We start from the raw sequence: 23,584 nt of genomic DNA, 5'->3' as shown, positions 1-23,584 counted from the left end.
CTCTCCTGTTACCTTTTCATAGTCATTGATGGACAGCAGGTTTCTGTGAGTAATGCTGGTAAATAAGGAATTACAGTAGCTCCTTTCCTTGCACAAATATACAAATGATACATTCAATCTGTTGAAAGGCCACAGGATTTCAGTTGTGTCCACCAAAATGTGTATGTTTAGGACTTAAAGATGAGGTTCAGTTCTTACTGTTAACAGTTTCTGAGTAGCATGTAATGCTGAAGAAGCAAAACCAGCGCCCAGCTGTAATGCTTAAATAACACGAGGGCATAGCTAAATGAACTCTTTGGTTCAGCCACTCTTAGATGCATTATCTGTATCCCATTTGTCCAGGGCAGTAACCTTACCTGGAGCTGTAGCAGGTCTGGGGTGAAAGGGGTGCTGTATTCATGCCTTTCTTATTTCATAAAACGTGAGTGAGGCATCAGAAAAGTAGTCTCTTCCTGTTCCCCTGCTTAGTGTGTCACAACAGTCTGTCATTGTCAGGAGCAGGCACAACCCTTTTTAAAGAGGAGCCTTTCCTACCCAGGATGAGGGGAGCAGCTGCCAGCCTTTGAGGACCAGAGAGTGGCTTTGTGTCTTCTCTGGGGTTTGCCTGTTCTCTGCCTTCATTCTGTATGTTCCAGCTTACTTCCAGTTAAGTTGAAAGAGGAGAGCTGGGAAGCATAGCTTTTTGTGGATAAAGGGGAACCTACTATTTTTCTCTGGTTAGCAGAGAATCATCTAAAAATCAGATAATGGATTTTTGAAATTGGTTGTGCATGTGAGAGAGAGGAGTTGCTGGGAGGGTACACCCATGGGGTCAGAGGGAGGAGCCAGGTGTGTTCCCTGTTGGACTGTTCTGTTGGAGACTGTCCTGGAAAGGAATACATTACTGTTAGGAATTCCTACATGCCATTAGAAAATAATAAAAAATAATTCTGTCATGAAATTAGAAGTTTTGTTCAAGATCTGTTTTTAGATGAATGCAAATTCTATGAATTCTATTGTATTTGATGAATACAATACTCAAAAGTGTAAATCTGATTGTTACATTATGGATAAAACAAGGCTTTTTTAATTGGGTATATTCACTAAGATGTTCTAAAGTGAAAGATTGATGTGAATTGTGTCATTGTGTCATTCTAGGGAAGTGTGACTGAAATTATGTTTATTTTCTGATGCAGCTTGCTGTTCTCTGGCACTGATAGTGCATGGCGACTTATCCTAACTCTGTCCTGAAGTGAGGTGGGAAAACTGTCCAATAATCCAGCATCACTAAGACAAGGTAATGATAAATGTATATTTTTGGAAAGGAGATGAAAAGAAACATCTGGGTCGATACTACTTTATTTTTTAATGGTTAAATTAAAAAATAAATCCCAACAACCAAACTTGTGCAAAACCCTATGCTTTTAAATCTAATTTAAAGTTAATTAGGCTGGGTTGATGTACCTACAGTTAAGACTCCTATGTTGCAAAACCTGAATAATGCATTAGTGAGCATTAACAATACAATAAACCTCACAGTTTCATCCCAGTGCCTCAGCAGCAATGTGGCTATATTAATTGCAGGTCCCTTTTCCCTGCAATTAGGCTGTATCCACCTACCTCCTCTTATATGTGATGAGGAGAGTGAGTTTTGTTCAATAATTGCTTGTATCTTTTTTGGTTAAACAAAGGGCTTTGCCTGAAATCTTTGCTTTATATGAACTACCCCTCCCCCCCGCCCCCCCAATTTAATTGCAACCTAAAGATAGCATTATACTGCATCTTTTTAATGCAAAGTATTGTCACTGAAACAGTAGAGTTAAATATATACAAGTGCATCAAGGAATGTATTAAAGGCTTTAGCTGAGTGTCCTGCTTCTGGTAGGAGAGAATTTTCAGTGCAGTACTTTAAAAATAGACTGACTGTAGCAAAATCCATTTTTCTCATAAGGCACTGTTGTAACAGCCTTAAAGGTAAAGGAAAAATAGCTGCATATCTCTGAGACTTCTTGCACAAGAGAATGAACAACATACTTGTCTGCACGTGGCTTCAGAAATCTTGGTTTGGTTATGGCCTGCCTACTTTTTAAGATCTCAAGTAATTGTACTTCAAATGTTAAGATAACTGCTTCTTTAGTTGCTCCTCATTCCAGATCTATTGTTTTGGCTCTGTCCACTGAAGTAGGAGCAGTGAAAATAGGAGGAGACATTCGACTATCTAACTGGATCTCTTTTTGAGGGTGGTTTTTTTTTTTCCCCTCTCGTTACTCTGAGTAACTTTACTATAGCTTCAGATTTTTAAATTCAAGTGTTTGTGTTTTTAAATGAGAGATGCTTAATACAAAGTGGTAATTTTTAGATTTTCTTACATAAATATTAAAGATATAACAGAAGCATATGTGTGCTGCTAGGACGCAAAATGGCTTTGTTGCACTTCCTATTCAGTTGGAACAGTTGTTCACCTCTTAAAACACTGAGAGTAATAGACTGTTCTGACCATGTGTTGAGCCCAATGAGTAGCTAGTTGTGTGGTCTATTGAGTCTATTGAGTTGCTTTTACAGTTCTAGTCTTGGTTAAAATATCCCAATCAAAATTTTTAAAAATTAAAAAATTGTGTATCATCCTTTATGGAGAGGAACCCTCAGTAAGTTCTGATCATCCATGTGATAAAGCTGATGTTTAGCTCTGAATTTATTTGTTCAGGAAATAATACATGGTTCAGCTTGATCCCCTTGGTAAAACCACCTTACAGCCTGAAATCTTTTAAGATAAGATATTTGTTCTGGTAGTCTTTTCTTATATTAAAATAAGCAATTTTTTCTTTTTCATAATAGGGGGCATGTAAAAGTAATCAAGGTGATAATGTAAAGCTTCAGAACTGTGATCAGATAGATTAAAATAACTAACAGTTCAGTTTTCTGAAATGTTCTTAATGTTTTGCTGCTAACAGGTCTGCAGGTGATAAGGAATCCACCATGAATGGGCAGCTGGACTTAAGTGGGAAGCTGATCATCAAAGCTCAGCTTGGGGAAGATATTAGGAGAATCCCTATTCATAATGAAGATATCACCTATGATGAATTGGTGCTAATGATGCAAAGAGTTTTTAGAGGAAAACTTCTGAGCAATGATGAAGTCACAATAAAATATAAAGATGAAGGTAAGGTTTAATTGACCAGTGTTGCTCTGATACGGTTTATCTGTGGATAGAAACTTTGAAATTCACCTTTCAGAATTGTCAAATGTCACGGGCAAATGCAAGTGGTTTCTTGTGAAATCTTTTTAATCAGACAATAGAAGCTGTATGTCTTGTTATGCTCTCTTAACAGCATTTCTTCCATCTTTTTCTGAAATATTTCCTCAGTTTTTTTTTTTTTCTCTGAAAGTGCACTTTTTGCTGTTGCCGGAAGTTGGTTGCAGAGAGTTTTTGGATGTTTTGAAGGTGAAAAGAAATAAACATGTATAACCTAACACAAGTTCTTATAAAAGAAAACTTGATTTATGTGGTAGTAATTCTTGATTGTTTTTCTCCATCAGTAAAGATTAGAAAAATAATTTTAACTTGAAATATGTGTTAAAAGTTACCTTTTCTCTCTGGGACCATTTGAATCTCTTGCACATTGGTTGTTCCAAAGAAAATATTGATTATTAGTGTTAAAACAAACAACCTTAAGAACTTCCACAGAATGAGGAGAGCTCTATTAGAGATGCATAGAGACAGGAAGTTGTGATTGGAGGGCTTTTCCCCTTTGAATGTCAATGGGGCATGTTACTTAATTTGGGACAGAGGGATGGTGTTCATAAAATGAAACTTGGAAGGAAGTGATAAAATCCAAAGTCTTGTAAAGACTGATGATTATGCTGTTGCACAGTAAAAATTACTGAAGCATTCAGGTTCATTTTTCTAAAGAGCCTTAGGAAACTTAATGCTGCCTGTGCTGCCTAAAATGTCAACTTTTATTCATATATCTAAGCAATAAAATTTCACTTTGAATAACCCTGAGACAATTTTTTGAGGTTCATAAAGCTTTTGAGATGCTGCTTATCAAAATTGTAAGTAGTGTAGATCTTGGGTCTTGACTAATATTTTGGATCTTGATCTCTAGTGAGAGGGATACCAGTGGATTTGTGGTGGTTTTGTTTTCCCTCTTATCACATTTTTTTTCTTTCTTTCTGAAATGAGAAAGGTGAAAGGAGATTGGATGCTTTTTCATTAGCTTAAAAATTTGATTTACTTTGGTTTTATTGCATTCTTACCTGTGCTTTAAGTATGGTCCTGTGGGATTTTTAATGTATACTGCTCTGTTTTATTCAAAGTAAGATAATGGTGTATGATGGAGGCAGTAATTTCAGTTTCATTATTTGGTTGTCTTTCCAAGTCTAGAGACTTTCTGCTTTTACTTTTAGTTTTCTTTGTTTCAGAGTTGTATTTAGTTTGCATAGCCAGGTTTTGGTAGTGGGGCAGACACACCACTGGCCAAGGTTAAATCAGGCAGAAATGGTGGTAATGCCTCTGTGATAACATATTTAAAAATGTAAAAAGTTGTGGCACAGATGCAGTTTTGGCCAGACAAGAGAGGAGAAAGAATATGTGAGAGGAACAGCTCTGCAGACACCAAGGTCAGTGGGGAAGGAGGGGCAGGAGGTGCTGCAGGCAGCAGAGCAGAGATTCCCCTGCAGCCTGTGTTGCTGACCATGGTGACGAAGAATGTGCCCCTGCAGCTCAGGGAGGTCCATGGAAGTGCAGAGATCCACCTGCATGAAGTGCAGCCTGTGGAGGAGCCTTACACCAGAGCAGCAGGATGCCTGAGAGGAGACTGTGACCCTGTGCGAGGCCTGTGCTGAAACAGGTTCCTGGCAGGACCATGGAGATGAGACCATGCTCAAACAGGTTTCCTGGCAGGACTTATGACCCTGTGGGAAACCCATGCTGGAGCAGGCTGTTCTTGAAGGACTGCACCCAATGGAAAAGTGACTCACGTTGGTGCAGTTCATGAAGAACTGTTGTCAATGGGATACACCCACACGGGAGAAGTTTATGTAGAACTCTCTCTTGGGAGGGACCCCAGGTTGGAGCAGGGGAAGGGCTCTTCTGCCTGAGCAGTGGCAGAAGCCATAACCTTCATTCCCTGTGCCCCTGCACCACTGAGGGAGGAAGAGATAGAGCTGGAAAGCAAGGAGGGGTTGAAAGGTGAATTATCCTTCTCTGATTTTGATTGGTAATAAATTCAGTTGGTTTCCCCAAGTTGAGTCTGTTTTGCCCATAACAGTAATTGATTTGTGATCTCTCCCTTGTGATCTTGTATTTTGACCTTTCACTGCATGTTCTCTGACCTGGCCACTTGTGGAGGGGAGTGATGGAGTGGCTTTGGTGGGTGCCTGGCATCCAGCCAGTGTTAGCCCACCACACAGAATGTACTGTGTACTATTTCACTATGATTTCAGTGTATGTTGTGCTAGCTGATCATTACTATTATAAACCAATGAATGTTCTTAATATCAGAGGTAGTTGCGAGTGACCAAGGAAAAGGTTAACAAGGCTTCAGTTTGCTTGTCATATGAGGTCTATTATATCCTTAACTTCATTTCAACTGGGCTAAGACTCTTCTTTAAAATCTATTTCAGTCATTAGATGCATTGGAATAGATACATTTTAGCTATTTCTGTTTTGTTATTTATCCCCCCAGACCAGCAGGAATGCTTGTCTGGATCTGTTGCGAAGAGGTATCTTAAACTGGTCTAACATGGTCCACTACTTCCACATCCTCCGTCTGTGTCTTCTCCAAATTCACATGCACAGTCTTTGAGTGTTCAAAGAATGCTTCATCTACCCCTCCATATTCCTACATTATATTTAGGTTATGTGTGTCTTTTATTAATTATCAGAGAAAAGATGCCTCAGGTTGAATGCTGCTCTGTGAAGTCAAGTTTTATATTCAAGCTTTCAAATTCCTGAGCTAAGGAAATTGCTCTGCTAGATGTGAAACAATTTTCATGTCCTATTAAAAGTTCTTGAACACACAAAACCCAATGTCAGCTAAAAAACCCCCAACCCCAAACAAACTAATGAGGACTGTCAGTAGTGAATTTGTATGAATCAAAGAGTAAAGTTGCATCTTAAGCACACCATGTTACACATGCTAAAAGGCCTATAAAGCCAATAATAGGAACTTAGCTTTTTTTAAAATTATGCTTGAATTTAAAGCAGAGGGTGTAATGTGAGATTGGCCTTTTTGTTCTTAATTGCCTTGTAACAGATGATTGTTTACTCATACTGCATGTATTCAAACTGCTGTGCTAGTCAGTAATCTCTCAGACTTTGATAAATTTACCAGAGTGAAGGAAACCTGCTTTTTGATGTAGTGTGTTTTTTTGTTTGTGTAGGGTTTTGTATTTAGTTTTTGTTTTTTCAAAAATGTACTAAATGAGAAATATCAGGGTGGATAAGTCTAGTAGATAATGAAGCGTAGTAGAGGAGGAAACAGGTGGCAGGGTGAAGGCATGAGGCAGATTTCTAATGTCATGAAGGTTGAAATACATCATGATGATACAGCATTAATGCTAAAATACCTTGCGGTCCAGTGGTTAGTTAGGAGAGTCACTAGTTTATTGAAAGAAAAAAATTATAATTAACATAGCAGAGACCATGATACATGGGAAATTGTAGAGAGGGAAACCTGTGTCCCTTGTAAGAATGAGAAAGATAAGATCTTAAAATAAAAAAATTAGTAAGGAAAATAAAGGAAAGTCTGGTTTATTTTCCAACAGAAAATAACATTGCGTAATACTATCTGTATCATGGTAACAGGAATTAAGCTTCATTGGCATTCCTTAAGATGAAAAGTTTTTTTGCTAAATCTATTATACTTAGTCAGCCATTTTTATGACTTAACATATACCTTATGAAGCCTAGCATATACTCTACCTAGATAGTAACTTTATGAGTGTCAGTAGGAATCATGGAATTGACTTCATGCATCTACCAAAATTCTCTACTTGGTGCTTCTCACATTTTTTTTCTGCTAACAATTTAAAATGAAAAATTTATTCATTATTCTTAATGCCTTCAACCTAAAGGTTAAAATAGGTGAGGGATAATTAAGGTGGAATTATCCCAGTTCTTTTGGGTGACATTAATCCATGTAAGCCATATGCATTTTTATTTCACTGTGTAGGATAGACTGTTTAGAACATGCATCTTTGTTCAGGCAGCGAATCTGAGTGTTGACTGATATGACAGAAGAGTATCAAAGGATGGTTTGCCAATGTTATAGATCGCTAAGAGAAATAATTATCATTTGTTGTGTTAATGAGGATAATGAGGAATAGAAGGGCTTTTTATTAAAACACTGCTGGATTTCGGTATCAGCATTTAGGAAAGGTTACTGAAAAGCTGGAGAAAGTGATGAGTTGATAGGAGCACACACATCATCACCCTTTACTGCCAAAGAAAAAAAAGTGTTTATCTTTGATAAAGTCTGATTGTTCAAGTCCTGCTATGCATCATAATGGCAAACAGGGACACTGATCCTCCTCTTCCTGACACTGGTGAGGTGGCATCAGTGAGGCTGCATGTCTGTGCTCACTCTTAATGTATGCACTCTAGTACAAGACTTGGAAAAGCTGCAGAGGGATCCAGCAGGGTATGGTGAGGACAGGGAGGGACTTTGTGCAGGTGGCCTTCAGGGAGCCTAAGGAGCTGGGCTTGTTCACGGTACTGCAGAGGGGCTGAGGGCAGAGCCAGTGGAAAGGGAGTTGCAAAGACCATTGAATGTGAACAATTTGCAGTAGCACCAGATGGCAGCAGCCAGAAATTGCAGTTTGAAAGGCTGAGCGTGAGTTTTGGCCTGGAGGGCAGTGTGTCACTGGAGCAGGCTGCCTGGTGGAGTTTGGAGCCCTTGTTTCTGGAGACTTTCCAGTCTCTACTCAGAGAATCCATGACTGATACTTCTATCAACAGATGTCTTTTGAGATTATAAGAGTGAAAACAGGACATTAAAAAAATCTTGGGAGGCGACAGTATTTCTTTTAGGAAAACATGAAAATTATTTTACATGTCATCACTTTATTAGTGTTTGTAACTTAACTTTGTTAGAAATCACCTTCTTTGAAGACTGACAGGCACTGTGAGGTGTTACTAATAGTACTTACTTAGAAAACCTTCCATTGCAGAGGTGTTACTTGTTACAAAATTAGAATATGTCATTCTTCAAATTCTGAGCTTTTTTTTAACTTGATATCATGTGTTTTATGACTGTTCATACTGAAGCATTAATTTATTTGAAAATTTTAACCATAAATTAGATATAGTCCGCCCTTGTTGCTAATGTATAAGGAATTTATATACACTCAGAATTTGTGGGCGACAATCTGTAAAACAGATTCCTGTGTCTGTCTGTGGAGCCCCCTTGCTACAGTGTTTTTGTGGAGGAGCCTGGGCAGCCTGGAGTTGGCTTTGTTCCAAGCTGTTCGGCATTTATCTAAACACTGTTGCTTTTCAAGGTGAAACTTCACTAGATGGTGTTTCACTCCAGTAAAGGCTCAGGAAGGAAGTGTTCCTGCTATCCCTTATGCCTGTAAACGTTTTCCTGATAATGTGCTCTCACTCTTAACTTTGCACTGTTTAGCTTGGGCTCATTTAAGCTATGAATGACCTGTTGAATACGTTAAATACCAGAAAATCTGTCCTGCCAAAGACAATAGTCTTGTTTTAGTTGTGATTTTCTTAGTAAGCAAAGATGTTAACATAGCTTTCCTTGACTCAACTTAAAAATTGTGAGATGCCAGACTTAAGGGGAACCTGGTACTCTATTGAGGATTAGTATGATTAAGAGTGATCAGTGCTTTGTGCATCGTTCTTTGTATCTTAAGAATAAATGATCCCATCCAGTTCTAATATAGTTCCTGTGAAAGATGGCAATGAGCAAATTCATTAAGATCCTCTGACATGTGACATGGAAGGAATCCATGCCTAAGAGTTGTGACTTTGTGTCAAATTCCTGTTTGACAGAAGTGTTCTTCTGACTTCTTTGGCATCTTCGTTCTTCATATTTGTGTGTTAAAGCTGAGAGAGATCTTTACTATTCACTTCTACATGTGAACTTTGTTTTTCAGCAAGGGAATGTTAATAGTCTTGCAACCCATGTTCTGAATATAACCTGAGGAAGTGTTCTAGACATTTGAAATTTTATTTTGGTTTTTAAAAATTGAATTAGGTTTGGCTTGTGCCATTTATCTGACTCCTGTCTCTTCATGAATAGTGTCATTCTGGAGCCACTTGGCATAGGCATTTTGCTTTTTACTGATAGCATCATTCTTCCCGGTATTGGACTTTGTGGACTCAGCTGTAATATTTCATCTAATATTTCATATGTGTGTAAACATAAAAGAATGATGAGCTATATGGAACATCAAAGGGTGATGTCAGAAAGACTCTGTTTTGGAGCCAGTCATGCTTCTGTCTTACCTTCTGTGAATGATTTTTCTGCACACTGATTCTTGCACTAAAATAATAAACATTTTTTCTAGTGAACTCGCAATCAAATAGGGAGAGTTGTTTTTCAGTAATGAAGGAACACTTCACACTGATGTGAAGCTCAGTAGTCATAGGCTGTGATTTTAATGTAACTTTTTCTTGTTCTTTTCAGATGGAGATCTTATAACAATTTTTGATAGCTCAGATCTCTCCTTTGCAATTCAATGCAGTAGGATACTTAAGCTGACATTGTTTGGTAAGTATAGAAGACTGTATTTTTTCTATTTCTTTTAAATATTATTTATTAAAATTCAGGCAGTGGACTTAAATGACAGGTACAAAAATTTTAAATTTGTGACCTCAGAAGGTGGAGAAAATGCAATCAGTGAGTTGGAGCTGCTGAGTTAATACATGATAATCTGTTTTCTTTTAATGTTTTTCATGAGACTTCTGAACTTAATGGAAACTGAAACTATTGCTTTTTATAAGATTGCTCAAAGTATTTGGCATGTGTGCATATACGTGCGATCAGTGGTTCTTTCTTCATTAGTGCTCTTTTCCATGTTCTCTTCCATTCTTTAGCATTTGTGGGGTGTTTTTCACCGGTACATGAGAATTTGAAGCTGACATCTTGCAGTGGTACACTGCTCCAAACTAGTGTTAGTTTCTTGGAGCCGAATAGATCTTAACATTTATCCTTTAGCCTTTGTGTAAAAGTTCTTTATTTTCAAGCTATGGTAGGTAATTTAGCAGATAGTTAGTTAGTTCCAAGCCTTTAACTTGGACACAGACCTTATTCATGAATTGCAGCAGTGTTGTGTGTGCTGTGTTAGTTCTAAAGGGATAGCTTTCCAGAACCACTGCATCATTCAGGGAAATGAGTAAACAATGCAGATACTTACTGTGGACTTTGCTTTGGTTCCGTAGTTTTTGCTGAACTGAGATTTTATTAAAGGAGCAGTAAAACTCTAGAATGAGTTCAGTCTGTGTGGACTAAACTTTGTCACTCTAAACTTTATGAAGTATGATAATGCTACAAGCAAGTAAAAGTTGTTTTTTTTTCTTTTTGTTGTCTTAAATTTGCCATCTAAACTGGATGTTACTAGAGTTTTATCTAATTGTTGTTTTGCAGTGAATGGACAACCAAGACCCTTAGAATCTAACCAGGTGAAGTACCTGCGCCGAGAGCTGATAGAACTTCGCAATAAAGTCAATCGTTTACTGGACTGTTTAGAGCCACCAGCGGAACCAGGGCTTTCCACTAATCTGCCTGAGAGTGGTAGGCAGCCTGGCAAAGACTTGTTTGCTTTGATTTGCAGAGTGGTGTGCTGTTTAACAAAGTGAAACATGGATCATTCTTAATTGCTGCTTGATGGCCCAGAACATAATTTTTAATGCTTTAGTTATTTCAGAGACAGAATTTTTGTTCGATGTACCTGGAGTAAAGCACTGAACTAACTTAGGAATTAAACTTTAGAATCTGAGGTTTTGTTGCAATGTAGGAAAACACTGTAACTAACGCCTGTGAACCCCAGCAATGTCTTGAGAGGGCTTTTAGCCAAATTAATAGTTTGTTGCTGAAGAGTTCTTGCTCGCAGTTGAGTAGTTCCTCTGCTTACTTTGGGCTAGCTCTGGTGCTTATCTTGTGTTGCTAAGCAAGTTTGATTCACTAAAACAGTAAGAAGTGAATTCAGCAAAAATTATATCCACTTTTTTTGCCAGGTTAGGAAATTGAATCCACGCATTTTGCGCTCAGACCAGCATCAGAGCTGTCTCAGGGTAAGCAGCACAAGGGTGCAGGTAGGGGTGGGAAAGGATTTTTGGGGGAGGGCGAAGTGGGAAAGAAAGTTTTATTCTCACAGCGTTGAGGTATTTATCTCCTAGCTTAGGGCAGCTGTACTGCAAATACTGTATCTCTATATGCTTAACTACAGAGTTTAGGTAAGCTAGACACAGAAAATAATGACACAAAGTCATGAAGTACAGTGCTCTGAGTAAAGACGTGAACCAAGAACATCAGCCTGACTTTTAGGAAGTGTTGCTTTTGTATTTGCACTTTGAAATTTTACTGCTTTTGTTGCTTAAAAAAATCCCATCCCTGTTTCTACAATATATCCAGTTAGTAATTTCAGTGGAATACCATGGTTTCTGGTAAAACACTATTTGGAAGGAGGTTAGAGTAATGATCTAAGAGTGATCTAAACAAAACTAGCCAGTCTGTATCTATCTGTAGTTGTTAGCTTTTAACAGGAAATGTAGCACTATTAGGTAAAGCATTTCTGAAGCAATTCAGTTACATGTATAGTTGCAAAGATCTTCAACTTTAGCTTAGGAAAAATTAGTGGAGAAAGAGAACAAAACAGAAACTGCAGCTGATAAAACACCATAATAAGTTGGAACTATCCTGTATGTTTTCCTAATTTTGAATTCTTTGTGAGCAATTCACTTGTTTGAAGCAGGAGCTTTGTGCCTTTTAATTTCAGAACACATGATACATGATATTGATAGTCCACAGTGTTAGTGTATCTTTAAGTAACTGTGAAAGAAACCTAAGCTTTGTGATCCCTCCCAGTTTCAGGTACATCAGTGATTCTTCACTGCTATCCTAACATGCACATTTCAACAATTAAATTTACAAAGCCCCCCAGCTGTGTGATGTTGTGGCTGCTGTGGTGCAATGTGTGTGTGCTGGTGTTTCAGTTCTGGAGAGCTGGTAACTGGGCATTTTGCTTTGTAGATGCTGTAGATGGTAGGGATGAAAAGCCTGCTGCTGCTGACGCTAATGTTAAGCCATCCACTCAAGTTATAGCAGCGAGCATGTCTGCATTCGATCCGCTAAAGAACCAGGATGAAATCAGCAAGAATGTCATGTCAGCCTTTGGCTTGACAGATGATCAGGTGTCAGGTAAGGATGTGGCTGCTGAAAAGGAAAGCTAAACCTGTTCATAATCAATGATTCCAGTTTTGATTTGTAACAAAGCATTTGTATGTTGGGTGTATGTTCACTATGTCTTTTCAGAATCCTAAAACTTGCTATGTTAAGGTGTTATATCTGTGTGCTAACTTTTGTTACAAAATACTGAAATGTTGCTGTTGATTTTAGCATTGCATTTTAGCTTGGAGTAGAAAATGGCTTCAATTTTTAAAAATTTGAATTACTTAAAGCTATTTTGTGGACTAACTTCATTTGTATCTGCCAGTGATAGAAGAACTCACTGCTCTGCTTTATGGTTTGATCTTGCAGTTCATGTTCTTGGCTTGTGCTTCTGCTGTTTGGGTCATTCAGAATGTATTGTATGATCCCACCTTTTCTCTGTTTCATTTTAGAATTAAATAGTGAAATAATTTCACAGTTAGCAGAAAGGAATAACATACTTGTCTGAATTATGTTTATTTTTGGAGAGCTGGAGGGCTGTTGGGCCTAGTAATAGAATGCTAAGCATATGAAAACTGATTATACTAAACTGAATGCTATCAGCTTGAAGCTAGAAAAGCAATGTAGAATGTGGGAGTGTGATGCAGAACTTTGAGGAGTGATTTTGCACAGAACCTGTGTGGGCCTGGCAAGGTTTAATGGTTCATTAAAACATGAAAATGAAACTGCTGTTAGCTAACAGGTTTTGCTGTGTACTCTCAACTCCAGAGCAAGTGAGTTTTATATGATGTGTGAAGATACAGGTGAGCAAACCAGTCGCAGCTGGAGCTTGTTCCTCCAGTATGGCTGCCATGGCAAAAGTGTGGAGTAAGGGGAATAGGTCTGCCCTGTGTGATTGTGACTGAACAGGATCCAAAGTTGTACCCACAGACAGTGGTTGACTTCAGTACTGTCTGAAGTACTGTCTGTGGACCAGGCCTATTGTGTGATTTCTTCCTCCATGGCACATTTTGGGCATTGTCACAGCATGGTTCTTTCACAAACCAGATGGTACTTGAAAACTTGCAGTGGGCTATCTGAACAAGTAAACCATAGCAAGTGAAGCACAACTGGCAGAGAATTTGAGCTAATTTTTGAATGAGTGGTTTTGTCAGTGTCAGTTAAAGTTTTGATCAGTGATACTTCAATATTTGTGTCTCCATAATTCTTCTGGCAGAGTGAACTGACTTGACCATTTTTTGAATGTACAAAGAACTCCACAGAAGACCATTTAAGCAGGGTATAAGAAATCCTATTTCTAAAGATGTAATCCTGCAGTTACATATATAAATGCAAATCAAGTCGTAGGCAGATTTAATTAACTTTCCCCTAATAAGGTTAACATGAAAACACAATTAGGGGCTTGTTGGTTGCATATTTCTATTGTATAAATATAACTGTCTTAAAATTGCAAATTAATTTGCAGCAGTTTTAGTACTTGTGCTTAACTTAAATTGTGTATTTGAAAGTAGTGTCTCTTAGCATTCATACAGTTGGGAAGATCCAGGTTTAAGCTCCCTGGTTTTTAACAAAATATGTTGTATTAAATTGGTAGTATATTATATTTGTTCATGTATGTTTCAGAACTTCCAACTAATATAGAGGAAGTCTGAATTCCCAGTTTCCATGCTGTCTTTGGCTGTCAACTGGAATATTTTCAGAATTAGCAGAGCAGACAATTGCTTTTAGACTGAAGCCTGCATATCCTGTCTGGGAGTGATTTTAGCACCTCTTTGGAGGTTTCCTGTTCACCTGCTATTTGACTATCAGTAAAATACTTTGTGGCCTGGTCCATGTGTTTCACAATAAGATGCTAATCCGTTTGGATAGTTCCATGCAACCTTTTCCCTTTCTTCTAGATAAGAAAAAATAGGTAAGTGCATGTTGTGTCCAAACATGACAACTCTTCAGTTTGTTTGTGTGCAAGGTTAACACTTGAAGCTGTTGAAAAAATATGCTGTCATGAAGAGTTTTATCTCTCAGATGAGTCAGGCTCCTCAAAAGAGTGAAATCTGAGTGATCTAGAGATAGGTGGAAAATCCTCCTCTCCCTGCCCCCCCCAATATTTTCAAATGAAAGTTTAGATGTGCAAATATACACTTAGTTTTAGCTTGGGTATGACACACATGTAAATCTGAAGTGGGAAAAATGTTAAAAACATTGCAAGGGAGGGATCTTGTATTAGAATTTTTGAATTTCAGCTGGGTGTTCATTTCACATACTGTGTTTTGTTCTTGCTCCTCTAGGACCACCCAGTGCCCCTGCAGAGGAGCGATCAGGAACGCCGGACAGCATTGCTTCCTCCTCCTCTGCTGCCCATCCCCCTGGGGTTCAGGCACAGCAGCCACCCTACCCCAGCACACAGCCACAGACTGGGCAGGTGGAAGGTAAGCAGTGTGCTTTTCTGCAGTCCAGGAAGTGAAGGGTGGTGTCTGATTCTGCCTTGAATTAGCAAACCCAAAGTGGATACCAAACTGCAAATCGATGTGTGCCCTTAGGCAGAGCAGCTTTTGTCCTCACTGCCCGTGCTGGTCGATACAGAAACAGCAGGTGGAGCAGTGGCTCTGTTTGAAAGGGCAGGTGCTGTAACACGAGAGAGTTTTCATGGTACTGTTTTCTGCTTGCATCTGTGCTTGTGTCATACACTGTGTGTTGTGTCAAGCTTTCACTCAGCTAGCAGTTTGTGGACTTGTCTAGTTTGTATTAAAACTGTTGTTCACTCATCATTTCTATCTAACAGACTGGAGCTAGTATTTCATTGCTTCCTTTTTGCATATGGCTCTGTGCTAGTCAAGTTAAACCCTGTGACCATCTTAAATGTGTGATAGTTCCTTATAACTCCTGAGAGCTCAGCTGTCTGAGCTTTAAACTTTAAGGTCTTAACTCTGGTATTCAGATTTGTTTGCACTATGCCCTTAAGAATGCTATTTAACTTCTCACAATTTACCTAGGTTTCCTACATTTCAGCATCATTTCTTCTGTTGGTATTTTCTAAGTTCACTGACCCTTCAGACCTGCACACTTCTGGATTACACTGTGTAATCTGCTTTGTTACTTCCTCCTCCATATGAAGAATAACAGCATAAAATTGTTTCTGTGCTGGTGTAGGCACAAGTGAGAGCCCCTTGGTGCTTGCTTTACTGATCTAATGCTCAGACACATGAGGTGGTCGTTGCAGTGTCCACAGTCACTTGCATTGTTTTGCCTGAAGAAATAAGTATTATTTTGATTGAGCAGAGCATTTGAACAGTTGGTAGTTATGTATAATATTTAAAGAGGTATGAATACTGTTGGTTGCAGTGGAGCTTATGAAACACTTTTTTTACTGCTTTCAGCCTTTTGCTTATTAATCAAGTGTTATTACACAGCAAGAGACATCTTTGTAGCTTAAAGATAGAGCTGTTTGGTGTTTATGTATAAAAGTTACTTTTGCAAAAAAGGGCTCTAGGTTTTTCTGTTGGCAGCCAGAAAATTTAATGTTCAGAAACCATATTCTCAGCTACTGAACTTGCGTTTTATAAGTTTAGCTTTTTTACTTTAGTTTAATACAGTAAGGTAAGAAGTTTTAAGTTTGCTGTTAAACTGGAACTGAAACAAAGAAGTGAAACACTTAAAAGCAGTAGCAACACTAGCTTGGAATCCTATATGGCTGCTACCACCAGGGAAAGGGAAAAGTACTTGTTTCAGTAGAACTCATCTTACTTGGGGAAGATGTTACCCAGGCTCGTGTATCAGAGTAGATCTAGTGATTTTTTTAAACGTGGGTCAAGGATAGTGCAACAGTACTAATTATAAAGTGTTTGATCTGTAGCTTTATGTAGTTTTTATTATTGCTACTGCAATCTTCTAAGTATTTATTATATTTTCCTCACTTGTGGTTCAGTCTTTGGGAAGAGATCAGAAGGAACTTTCTTATTGGCTCATTAGAAATTAGAAGTACATTCCTTATGCTGTGCATTGTGTATGTGTGGTAAGCAGCAATCTCTCACCAAAGCTGGGTAATATAAGTGTGATTATCAATTTTATTCCAAAGTGTTTGAAGACTTTTCTTTGAAACATGGAGTAGTTTTCTGTACTTCACTGAGGTTTGATACTACTTTAGTCCAGTGGTAATTTGGGGGCTTGTGCTGTCCTCACAGAGCCATAACACAGCCAGAACTTTGCATAGGTTTTGATTGTTAGATTTTCAACAGGATGGACTCATATAAATGGCACTGCTGGTGTACAGCAGGTTCTGTTAGAAACTAGTTTTGAAATTAGCTTAAAATGTTCAGTTCACTTCATTAAAAACCCAAAACACCCTAAGCTCTGCTTCTCCCACACACTTTCCCAGTATTTTGAAGATCCAAGTAAACTGGTGATGCCAGTCAGTCATTCTGGTATCTCAGGGGTTATTTATTAATGGCATTCTCTGACAGTAAATGCTGTGATGATGATTAGGTTGTCACATGTACATCAAGTCACCTTACTTCTGTGTGCTGATACTACTGAAGGGCTGCCTCCCTTGAGAAATTTTCAGCATGCACTAATTTGAATTAAATCAATCCAGCAAAGATGTTCTAGTACAGTGCTGTGTCTTGTGGCCTGTGCTTTTTTACCACTAAATTCAGTCCTGAACGCACACAAGAAGCAATTGTATACAGATGTGGAGGCTTTTTTAGTCTTTGCTGAAATACATGCTGAAATACATGAGCATCTCAGTCCCATAAGCACTTCATGATCTTCTAGGGAAAAGAATGTTGTATGAGTATATGTAAATGGTCTATTTCTGAATCAGACCAGAAGTCTTTTTCAGTGCACAGAAACAATGGTAAATGCTGGCAGACCCCTCACTGCAATAAGCACTGCTAAGTACAAAACCAGACACCAATGCTGTAGCTCATCTAGTTTTCAGAGTGAAAATCCAGAGAGAGAGAAGACTCTGAGGACATATAGGATCCTCGCCTGTATTCATGATTGTAAATTAAGAATGTTTTCTTAAATGGCACTGGAACACCTCTCTGTTCCTCCCTAATGTCTCAGCCCTGGAGAAGGCAGCAAGCCTTCTCAGAAACCTTTGGTACAACTCCATGCTGTTTCTTTGCTATCCCTTTACCTGGGATTTCCAGCAGGTGCCAGTGTAGTCTCTGTTAGCCTGTACTAAGAATTATCCTGAGAAAGGCAGCCTGCTGGTTATTCTCCCAGAACTTCCCCATGTTGAATGAGTTTCAGAAAGAGAACTTTCTGAGTTTCTAATTCTTAATTATTAAGCTAACAGGCTTAAATTCTCTTCAAGCTTTGTGTTTTGCACTCTCATAATCCCACAATAATTGCACACCAAATAATATTTTAAGTGACTGCATCAATAGAAAATATTCTAAACAGCTTAGTGTGAATGTAAAATACTGTCTTTTCAGTTGCAAATAATGCAGATAAAAGAAGAAATAAGGAATTAGTTTAAATCAGTGTGGACAGGGGTCTGTCTGGGAGGACTTGGAGCAGAGTCAAGTTGCTTTTGTCTTGGTGCAGCTCTGAAGATAGAGTTTACAGTCTATTTATACAGTCTGCTGGTCTTTGCAGAATGAATAATAGTACAGTAACACTTCATAATAGTAAAGTTTCCATGTCTGCTTCAGTTCAGCTAAGCTTTAGTTTTGGCAGATAATTGATTTTGTTCTTTGACTGTGACTTGCTAGATTGAAAAACAGCAGAAGCATAAAGCCTCATCAGGACCCATAGGTTGTCTAAACAAATATTCTACCTCTTCTGGCCAAGAAGTTGAAAACAGCTAATGTAGGAAAAATAAGCATTGACTTTGACTACCAAGCTTAAGAACGTATGGTTTTATTTTTGCTTCGGGTGTATACCGCTGGGTCTCTTAAGAAAACTTGGCGATGCTAAGAGATGGACGACTTATCTGGAAAATGTGGTCAGCATAAATAATGTACCACTCTGCTTACAGTACTTGGTTGCAGAAATGGCCTTAAAAATCTAATCTAAACAGACAATCTGAAGACATGTTTAACTTTTGAAGTACTTTAATTTACAGTGTAAGTTCTGGAGCAGTTATGAAGATGTTTAAAGATTCCTGGTCTGTTACCCACCAGAGCAGTGCTAGCTAAGGTGCATAGTTTCTGACAGCCTCTGAAAATGTGCAATAGTAAGCCTTACATAACCTTTTAGATAAATTTTATTTAGTCAGAACAGCGTGTTCAGAAACCAAAATCTGTACTTTGATGTCATTGGGTTTGTTTCTGTGATATTGAACTGTCAGGGTATCGTTGGCTGTAATGCACCAGGGTACTGGGCTTCAATGAAATGCGTTTTTAATCCCTAGGTCAGATGTATCAGCAGTACCAGCAGCCTGGTTACCCTGCTCAGCAGCCGCAGGCTCAGCCCCAGCAGCAGTACGGCGTGCAGTACCCAGGTAAGCAGCACTGCAGCAGCAGCTCAGCTGCAGGACCTCTCGTGCAGTGCCTAACCCTGCCAGCTTCAGTTCCTCACCCTGTGGGGCAGGTCAGGGTGCTGAGCTGCCCAGATGCCTGTGTTCCTTATGGGAACTGGCACAATGCAGAAATTGCCAGGAAGAGAGCACTGTAGCTGTTTATGTTAATATGTAGTCAAAGTTCAGTCCTACTTGATTGTGACCAAAGGAAGACATCATTTCTAATCAGCAGAATGCCTTGTTAGAAAGGCAGGTAAAATGAATCACCTGAAGGGTGAGCAGCCTTCAGGATTATATTCTGCACTCATGGGATTCTAGCAAGTAAGTGACTAAATATCCCAATTTACCTTCCTTAAATATCAAAGGTGTTTAAAGATGGCCCCTATTTCTTGCATCTAGAATGATCTCCATGTCCAGAATTTAGTGATGTAAATGCTGTAGTTGTCATTCAGTAAATCCTTGGCTATTACACATACTGTAAATCCCAGAGAAATTTTCAAGTGATAGTTTTTCTTTTTTAGTTTTTGATTTTGCTGATACCTTAAGTAAAGGTGCCAGTGGACTTTTAGCAGAAGAATATTTTAGTGCACTAGTGGTGTATGTGCAGTGAAATACGAAATGCTGGCTTTGGTGTATGCCCAAAATAAACATGACCTCAGAACTTTCAGTTCCTTTTGAAGCAGCTGGCATCTAGGAATGCATAGTTTATGCTAGGAGTGATAATCCAGATGAGGTTTAGGAATGAACCTGTAAGAGTAGATTCTGTAACAAACTGCATTTTACTGAATAATTTCAGAAAAATGATACAAAGCATTTATCATTCCTTGTTTTAAAAAATCCTCCTTAAACTAAACAAGAGAGTCCCATTAAGTGACTCAGAGCCAGTGTGACCTTTTCTTGGTGCAGAGTGGGAGTGCATCAGTTTTTATGTAGATGAGAAGATTTGCAGAGCTCACGAAGAAATTCCATGCTTAGCTTGGATAAGAACCCTAGAAATACTTGGACTAAAGGTCTGTGCCTCAGACCTTGTTCCTGTGCACTGTGTGGGAGCTCGTTGGTTGGAGTGTCTAAATGGTATTGTGTTTTCTGCAGATTTCTCCTCCCCCAGTTGTAATTAGAATACAGAGACAGATGTACTGAGGTATAATTTCAGAAGTAGGAAGCCTCTTGGAAGTAGAAGGGTCTGTCTGACTCTTTAGGCTTAAAAACTGGATGGGGAAACAAAGGAATTCCAATGTGCTTTCCAGACATATCCTACCATTGTCTAATTCATTCATTATTTTACTTATGTTCCTGTGAAAGCTGTAGTGCAATGTGAGTTTTGCTTTCCCATCAACATCATTGTCAAGTATGAATGAAATGCCACCAGAAACTTACTGGGGCACCTCTTTTTGTCACAACCTAATTCACAATTAATCTTGAGAAACAGAGGGGTTTTTTTGTTGAGGACCTATTGACAGCAGGCTTTGGAGATGCTGAGTCATAGGATCTTTTTGTTTGTGTTGCTTTAGTTCTCATGAGTATTGTCTCCTTTCAAACCCATGTCTCCCCAAGAGGAGGATCCCTTCCCACTCTTGTAGATCTACTAGGCAACAGTGGCTATTTATACATGAGTGTAAAAATGGACCCTTCAGAGGTTTGTCTCATGAGTAAATTTTGATCCCAGTTTCAAGGTGAGTTTACTGCAGTGCCTTCTTACCCTTACTCTTTCCATTTAGGGCTGTGCACTTTTAATAATTTGTGTGTCTGGTGTTTAATGCTGACAGGATTCCAGTCACTGGAGAGGTTTCATTGCAAGTAGCTGCAGGTGTGTTTCATGATGGATAAAAGTAGCTATTTCTTCATGAAAGGACTTTGTTCCATTTTAAAATTTTTGGGAAGAGAAATTCCCTTTGGAAGCTAGTTTTATACAGAAATATCAAATCTGGGACATGTGTAAATGGAAGTTTTGTGCTAAAGTGTTCTGTTCTACACAACCTTTTAATATTTAACACTAAAGAACTGGAAACACCTATGATTTAACCAAAGGTATGACTTATATTAAACCCTGAGAGTATTGTCAAGACAGTTTAATTTGAAGGTTTTATTTGGGAAAAGGGTTGAATTTTGCCTCATTTGCCAATGAAGACTTTATTTATTTTTTTTTTTTTTTTTGTGTGATATTATGGAAAAGACTACTTGTCTTTTTTTTATTTTTTATTTCTTGTCAGTCACAGGAAAACTGTTTTATAGTAACTGTTGTCAGTGTGCTGTGCTGCCACGGTGTGCACCAAAACCCCGGCCGTGCGCTTATGTGAAAGGCAGGGAAACTCGCAGCTCACGCTTGGTTTGCCTTTTCTGTGCTTCCCGCATCGTTTTGCGTTTGTCACTGTGAACATTAGGAACGAAAGATCTTTCTGCAGGCACCCGCGGTTCCTCAGTGTCTCTCACCCCACCTTGCTCTCTTTCCAGCAGGCTACAGCCAGCAGCAGCCCCCGTCGCAGCAAGCGCAGCAGTTCCCGGCCTACAGCCAGGCGGCCGCCCCGGCCCCGGCCGGCGCCTTCCCGGGGCAGGCGCAGCAGCTGCCGGCGCAGCAGCCGCCGCAGTACCCGGCGGGCAGCTTCCCCCCGCAGCCCTACACCACGCAGGCCTCCCAGCCCGCCGCCTACAGCGGCTCCCAGGCGGCGCCGGGCACCTTCCAGCCGCGGCCCGGCTTCACCCCCCCGCCCGGCAGCACCATGACGCCCCCGCCCAGCGGGCCCAACCCCTACGCCCGCAGCCGTCCCCCCTTCGGGCCGCAGGGCTACGCCCAGCCCGGGCCCGGCTACCGCTAGGGAGCTGCCCCTGGGGACAGCGGCTGACACAGCGATTCCATCCCGACAGACTCCAGGATTTTAAATTGAGATTCCAAAACTGTAATGAGGCAAAACTATAGCTGTTAATTAAATTCTGCTGGGGGGAGGGAAATGACCAAATCTTTCCTGCTTTAAATTGTATTCGCTTCCTAGTTTAATTTAGGGCTGGGTGGTTTTTGGAAAACACTACTTAAATGTCTGTAAAGTGATTGACATTCTAGCTTGCCTTGTCTGAAGGATATGAAGATACTAGTTGGAAGTTTAGCCCACTTATCAGGCTTATTTTTACTAATACCATGATGTACTAAATTAGATTCATTCTGGAGGTCAAACTAGATATGATGTATTATAAATTGTAATGTTCACATGGAAAAACTAATAAAAACCCTGAATCTATTAAATGCCTGATCTTGATTTTAGAAATTAGGTAATACTAAGCAAGACAGCTGTACAAAGACCAGTGTGCATGCTGGTTGCAAAGACTTTGTGGTAAAGAGCAGCAGTGCTGGGGTTTGTAGGAGGAGAGGCAGATTTCTGGGTGTGTACATGGAGAAGTGGTGGGACTGCAGATGGCTTTCACAGAGGTTTTGCAGCAGGGGGTGGTTGTGTGCTGTCTGCTGTCATTGATTGTCAAGTGACCCTTTTACCAAATAGGAACCAATCCATAACATCTTAAAGCCTCTTATCAATTTTGCTTTAACAAGGCATGGGAGAGAATTAATTTATTACTTGAAAATTTAAACCAAATGTGTATCTTTAAAAAAGAAGTCTTAAAGAACCCCCTACTTTCCAAAAGTTTTCTGCCACCCAGAAGAACTTGGGCATGTAATCCTACTGACTCAATTTTGAGCCAAGAAAAAGCAGATCAAGGGCTGTAATGAAGTCAATAGACCATATTACAGCAGAGGACAAAACACTCTCCAAGTTCATATTTTCCATTCTGCAAATTCTAGGAACATGTAAAACTGAGTGGGGAATAAAAAAAATGGACTGGAGGAAGCTGCTTGGACTCTCCTAGAGAAAAATTAGGAAGTTGAGTGAAAATATTTCTACCTTTGGCATTCTTAAATAGTGCTGTGCCCACTCCTGCTCAGCAAGCTCCTCCCATTTCTGCCCTCAGACCTAACACATCCCGTGTTCATCACACCATTTAACATTACTTGTTTCCAGCAAGCAGTTTGTTCTGAATAACAGCATTTACCACAGAAACTAACCCTTCTTTTCATGTAAAACACTTGAAAAAAGCACTTGATTAAAAAATATTTTATTAGGAGTACAGTGTACCTGCAATGTACTTTATAAGGTATTTTCTATAAATGACTACTCTATAGATCTGGGTGTTCCTGTTCATATTTCTTCAATACATTAGTAAGGTAATGAATAACACCTTTAAAAAAACCTACATCTCTTTATTTAGTTCATAAATGTTCAAGCAGTACAACAAGTAGCTTTGGGAGAGGTTTTAATCAAAATAACTGTAAAGCAATGTTAAAAGTTCAGTTATCAGTATTTCCCCTTTGTCCCCAATGAAAAACGTTTTAAACCAGAATTTTTAAATAAAATAAACCTGATCATGCTGTTATAACTGGTTTATTCTTTTTCCTCTTTCATTTTTCTTTCCAAGGCCCCTTGCATGGTACATACAGTTGGCTTTGGAACCAGTAAGTGTCAGGCTCTGAAAACTGCATTTTCCTGAAAAACCCCAGCTGTGGAGGCCAGGTTTTTTTTTTTCATTCCATGTACATATGTACCTGTCCATTTCAATTAAAGAACACCAACCCTCCCTGCAAGCCACTGCCAGGCTCACAGGCAGCAGCTCTGACTCCACAGTGACAGGCTCAACATGGCTTTAGCTGGGGCTGAAACATCTGAAAACAAATATGGAAGAAAACCCCACTGAACTTGATCATTTAAAGCTGCACATACAGCAACCTACCTCGGCGTTTCGGCAGGAGCAT

At 39.3% G+C, this 23,584-nt stretch overlaps 1 protein-coding gene across 3 annotated transcripts; it reads left to right on the top strand.

The window, feature by feature from the left end:
• Positions 1-2,934: 2,934 nt before the first annotated feature.
• On the top strand, positions 2,935-23,208 carry TFG (trafficking from ER to golgi regulator). Of its 3 annotated transcripts, none has more exons than XM_056483683.1 (7): positions 2,935-3,139; positions 9,627-9,710; positions 10,587-10,733; positions 12,192-12,359; positions 14,615-14,755; positions 18,685-18,774; positions 21,247-23,208. In XM_056483683.1, exons 1-7 carry the CDS (start codon positions 2,956-2,958, stop codon positions 21,603-21,605), a joined length of 1,173 nt encoding a protein of 390 aa, XP_056339658.1. In that variant the 5' UTR covers positions 2,935-2,955; the 3' UTR covers positions 21,606-23,208. The 3 variants fall into 3 exon arrangements, with proteins under 3 accessions (XP_056339658.1, XP_056339648.1, XP_056339667.1); XM_056483673.1 differs by having other exon boundaries at positions 21,244-23,208; XM_056483692.1 differs by lacking the exon at positions 12,192-12,359 and having other exon boundaries at positions 21,244-23,208.
• The last annotated feature ends 376 nt before the right edge of the window (positions 23,209-23,584 follow it).

The sequence above is a fragment of the Oenanthe melanoleuca genome, chromosome 1 (assembly GCF_029582105.1).
Source record: "Oenanthe melanoleuca isolate GR-GAL-2019-014 chromosome 1, OMel1.0, whole genome shotgun sequence".
Lineage (NCBI taxonomy): Eukaryota > Metazoa > Chordata > Aves > Passeriformes > Muscicapidae > Oenanthe > Oenanthe melanoleuca.
This window is presented reverse-complemented; position numbering and strand designations above follow the sequence as displayed.

What these genes read in the sequence shown, in the direction of transcription:
- TFG (XM_056483673.1), top strand. Translation starts at nt 2,956, where the DNA reads ATGAATGGGCAGCTGGACTTAAGTGGGAAGCTGATCATCAAAGCTCAG. An exon ending in CACTAATCTGCCTGAGAGTG is followed by an intron (nt 10,734 to 12,191) that starts GTAGGCAGCCTG and finishes TTTGCTTTGTAG; the next exon opens with ATGCTGTAGATGGTAGGGAT. An exon ending in ACAGACTGGGCAGGTGGAAG is followed by an intron (nt 14,756 to 18,684) that starts GTAAGCAGTGTG and finishes TTTAATCCCTAG; the next exon opens with GTCAGATGTATCAGCAGTAC.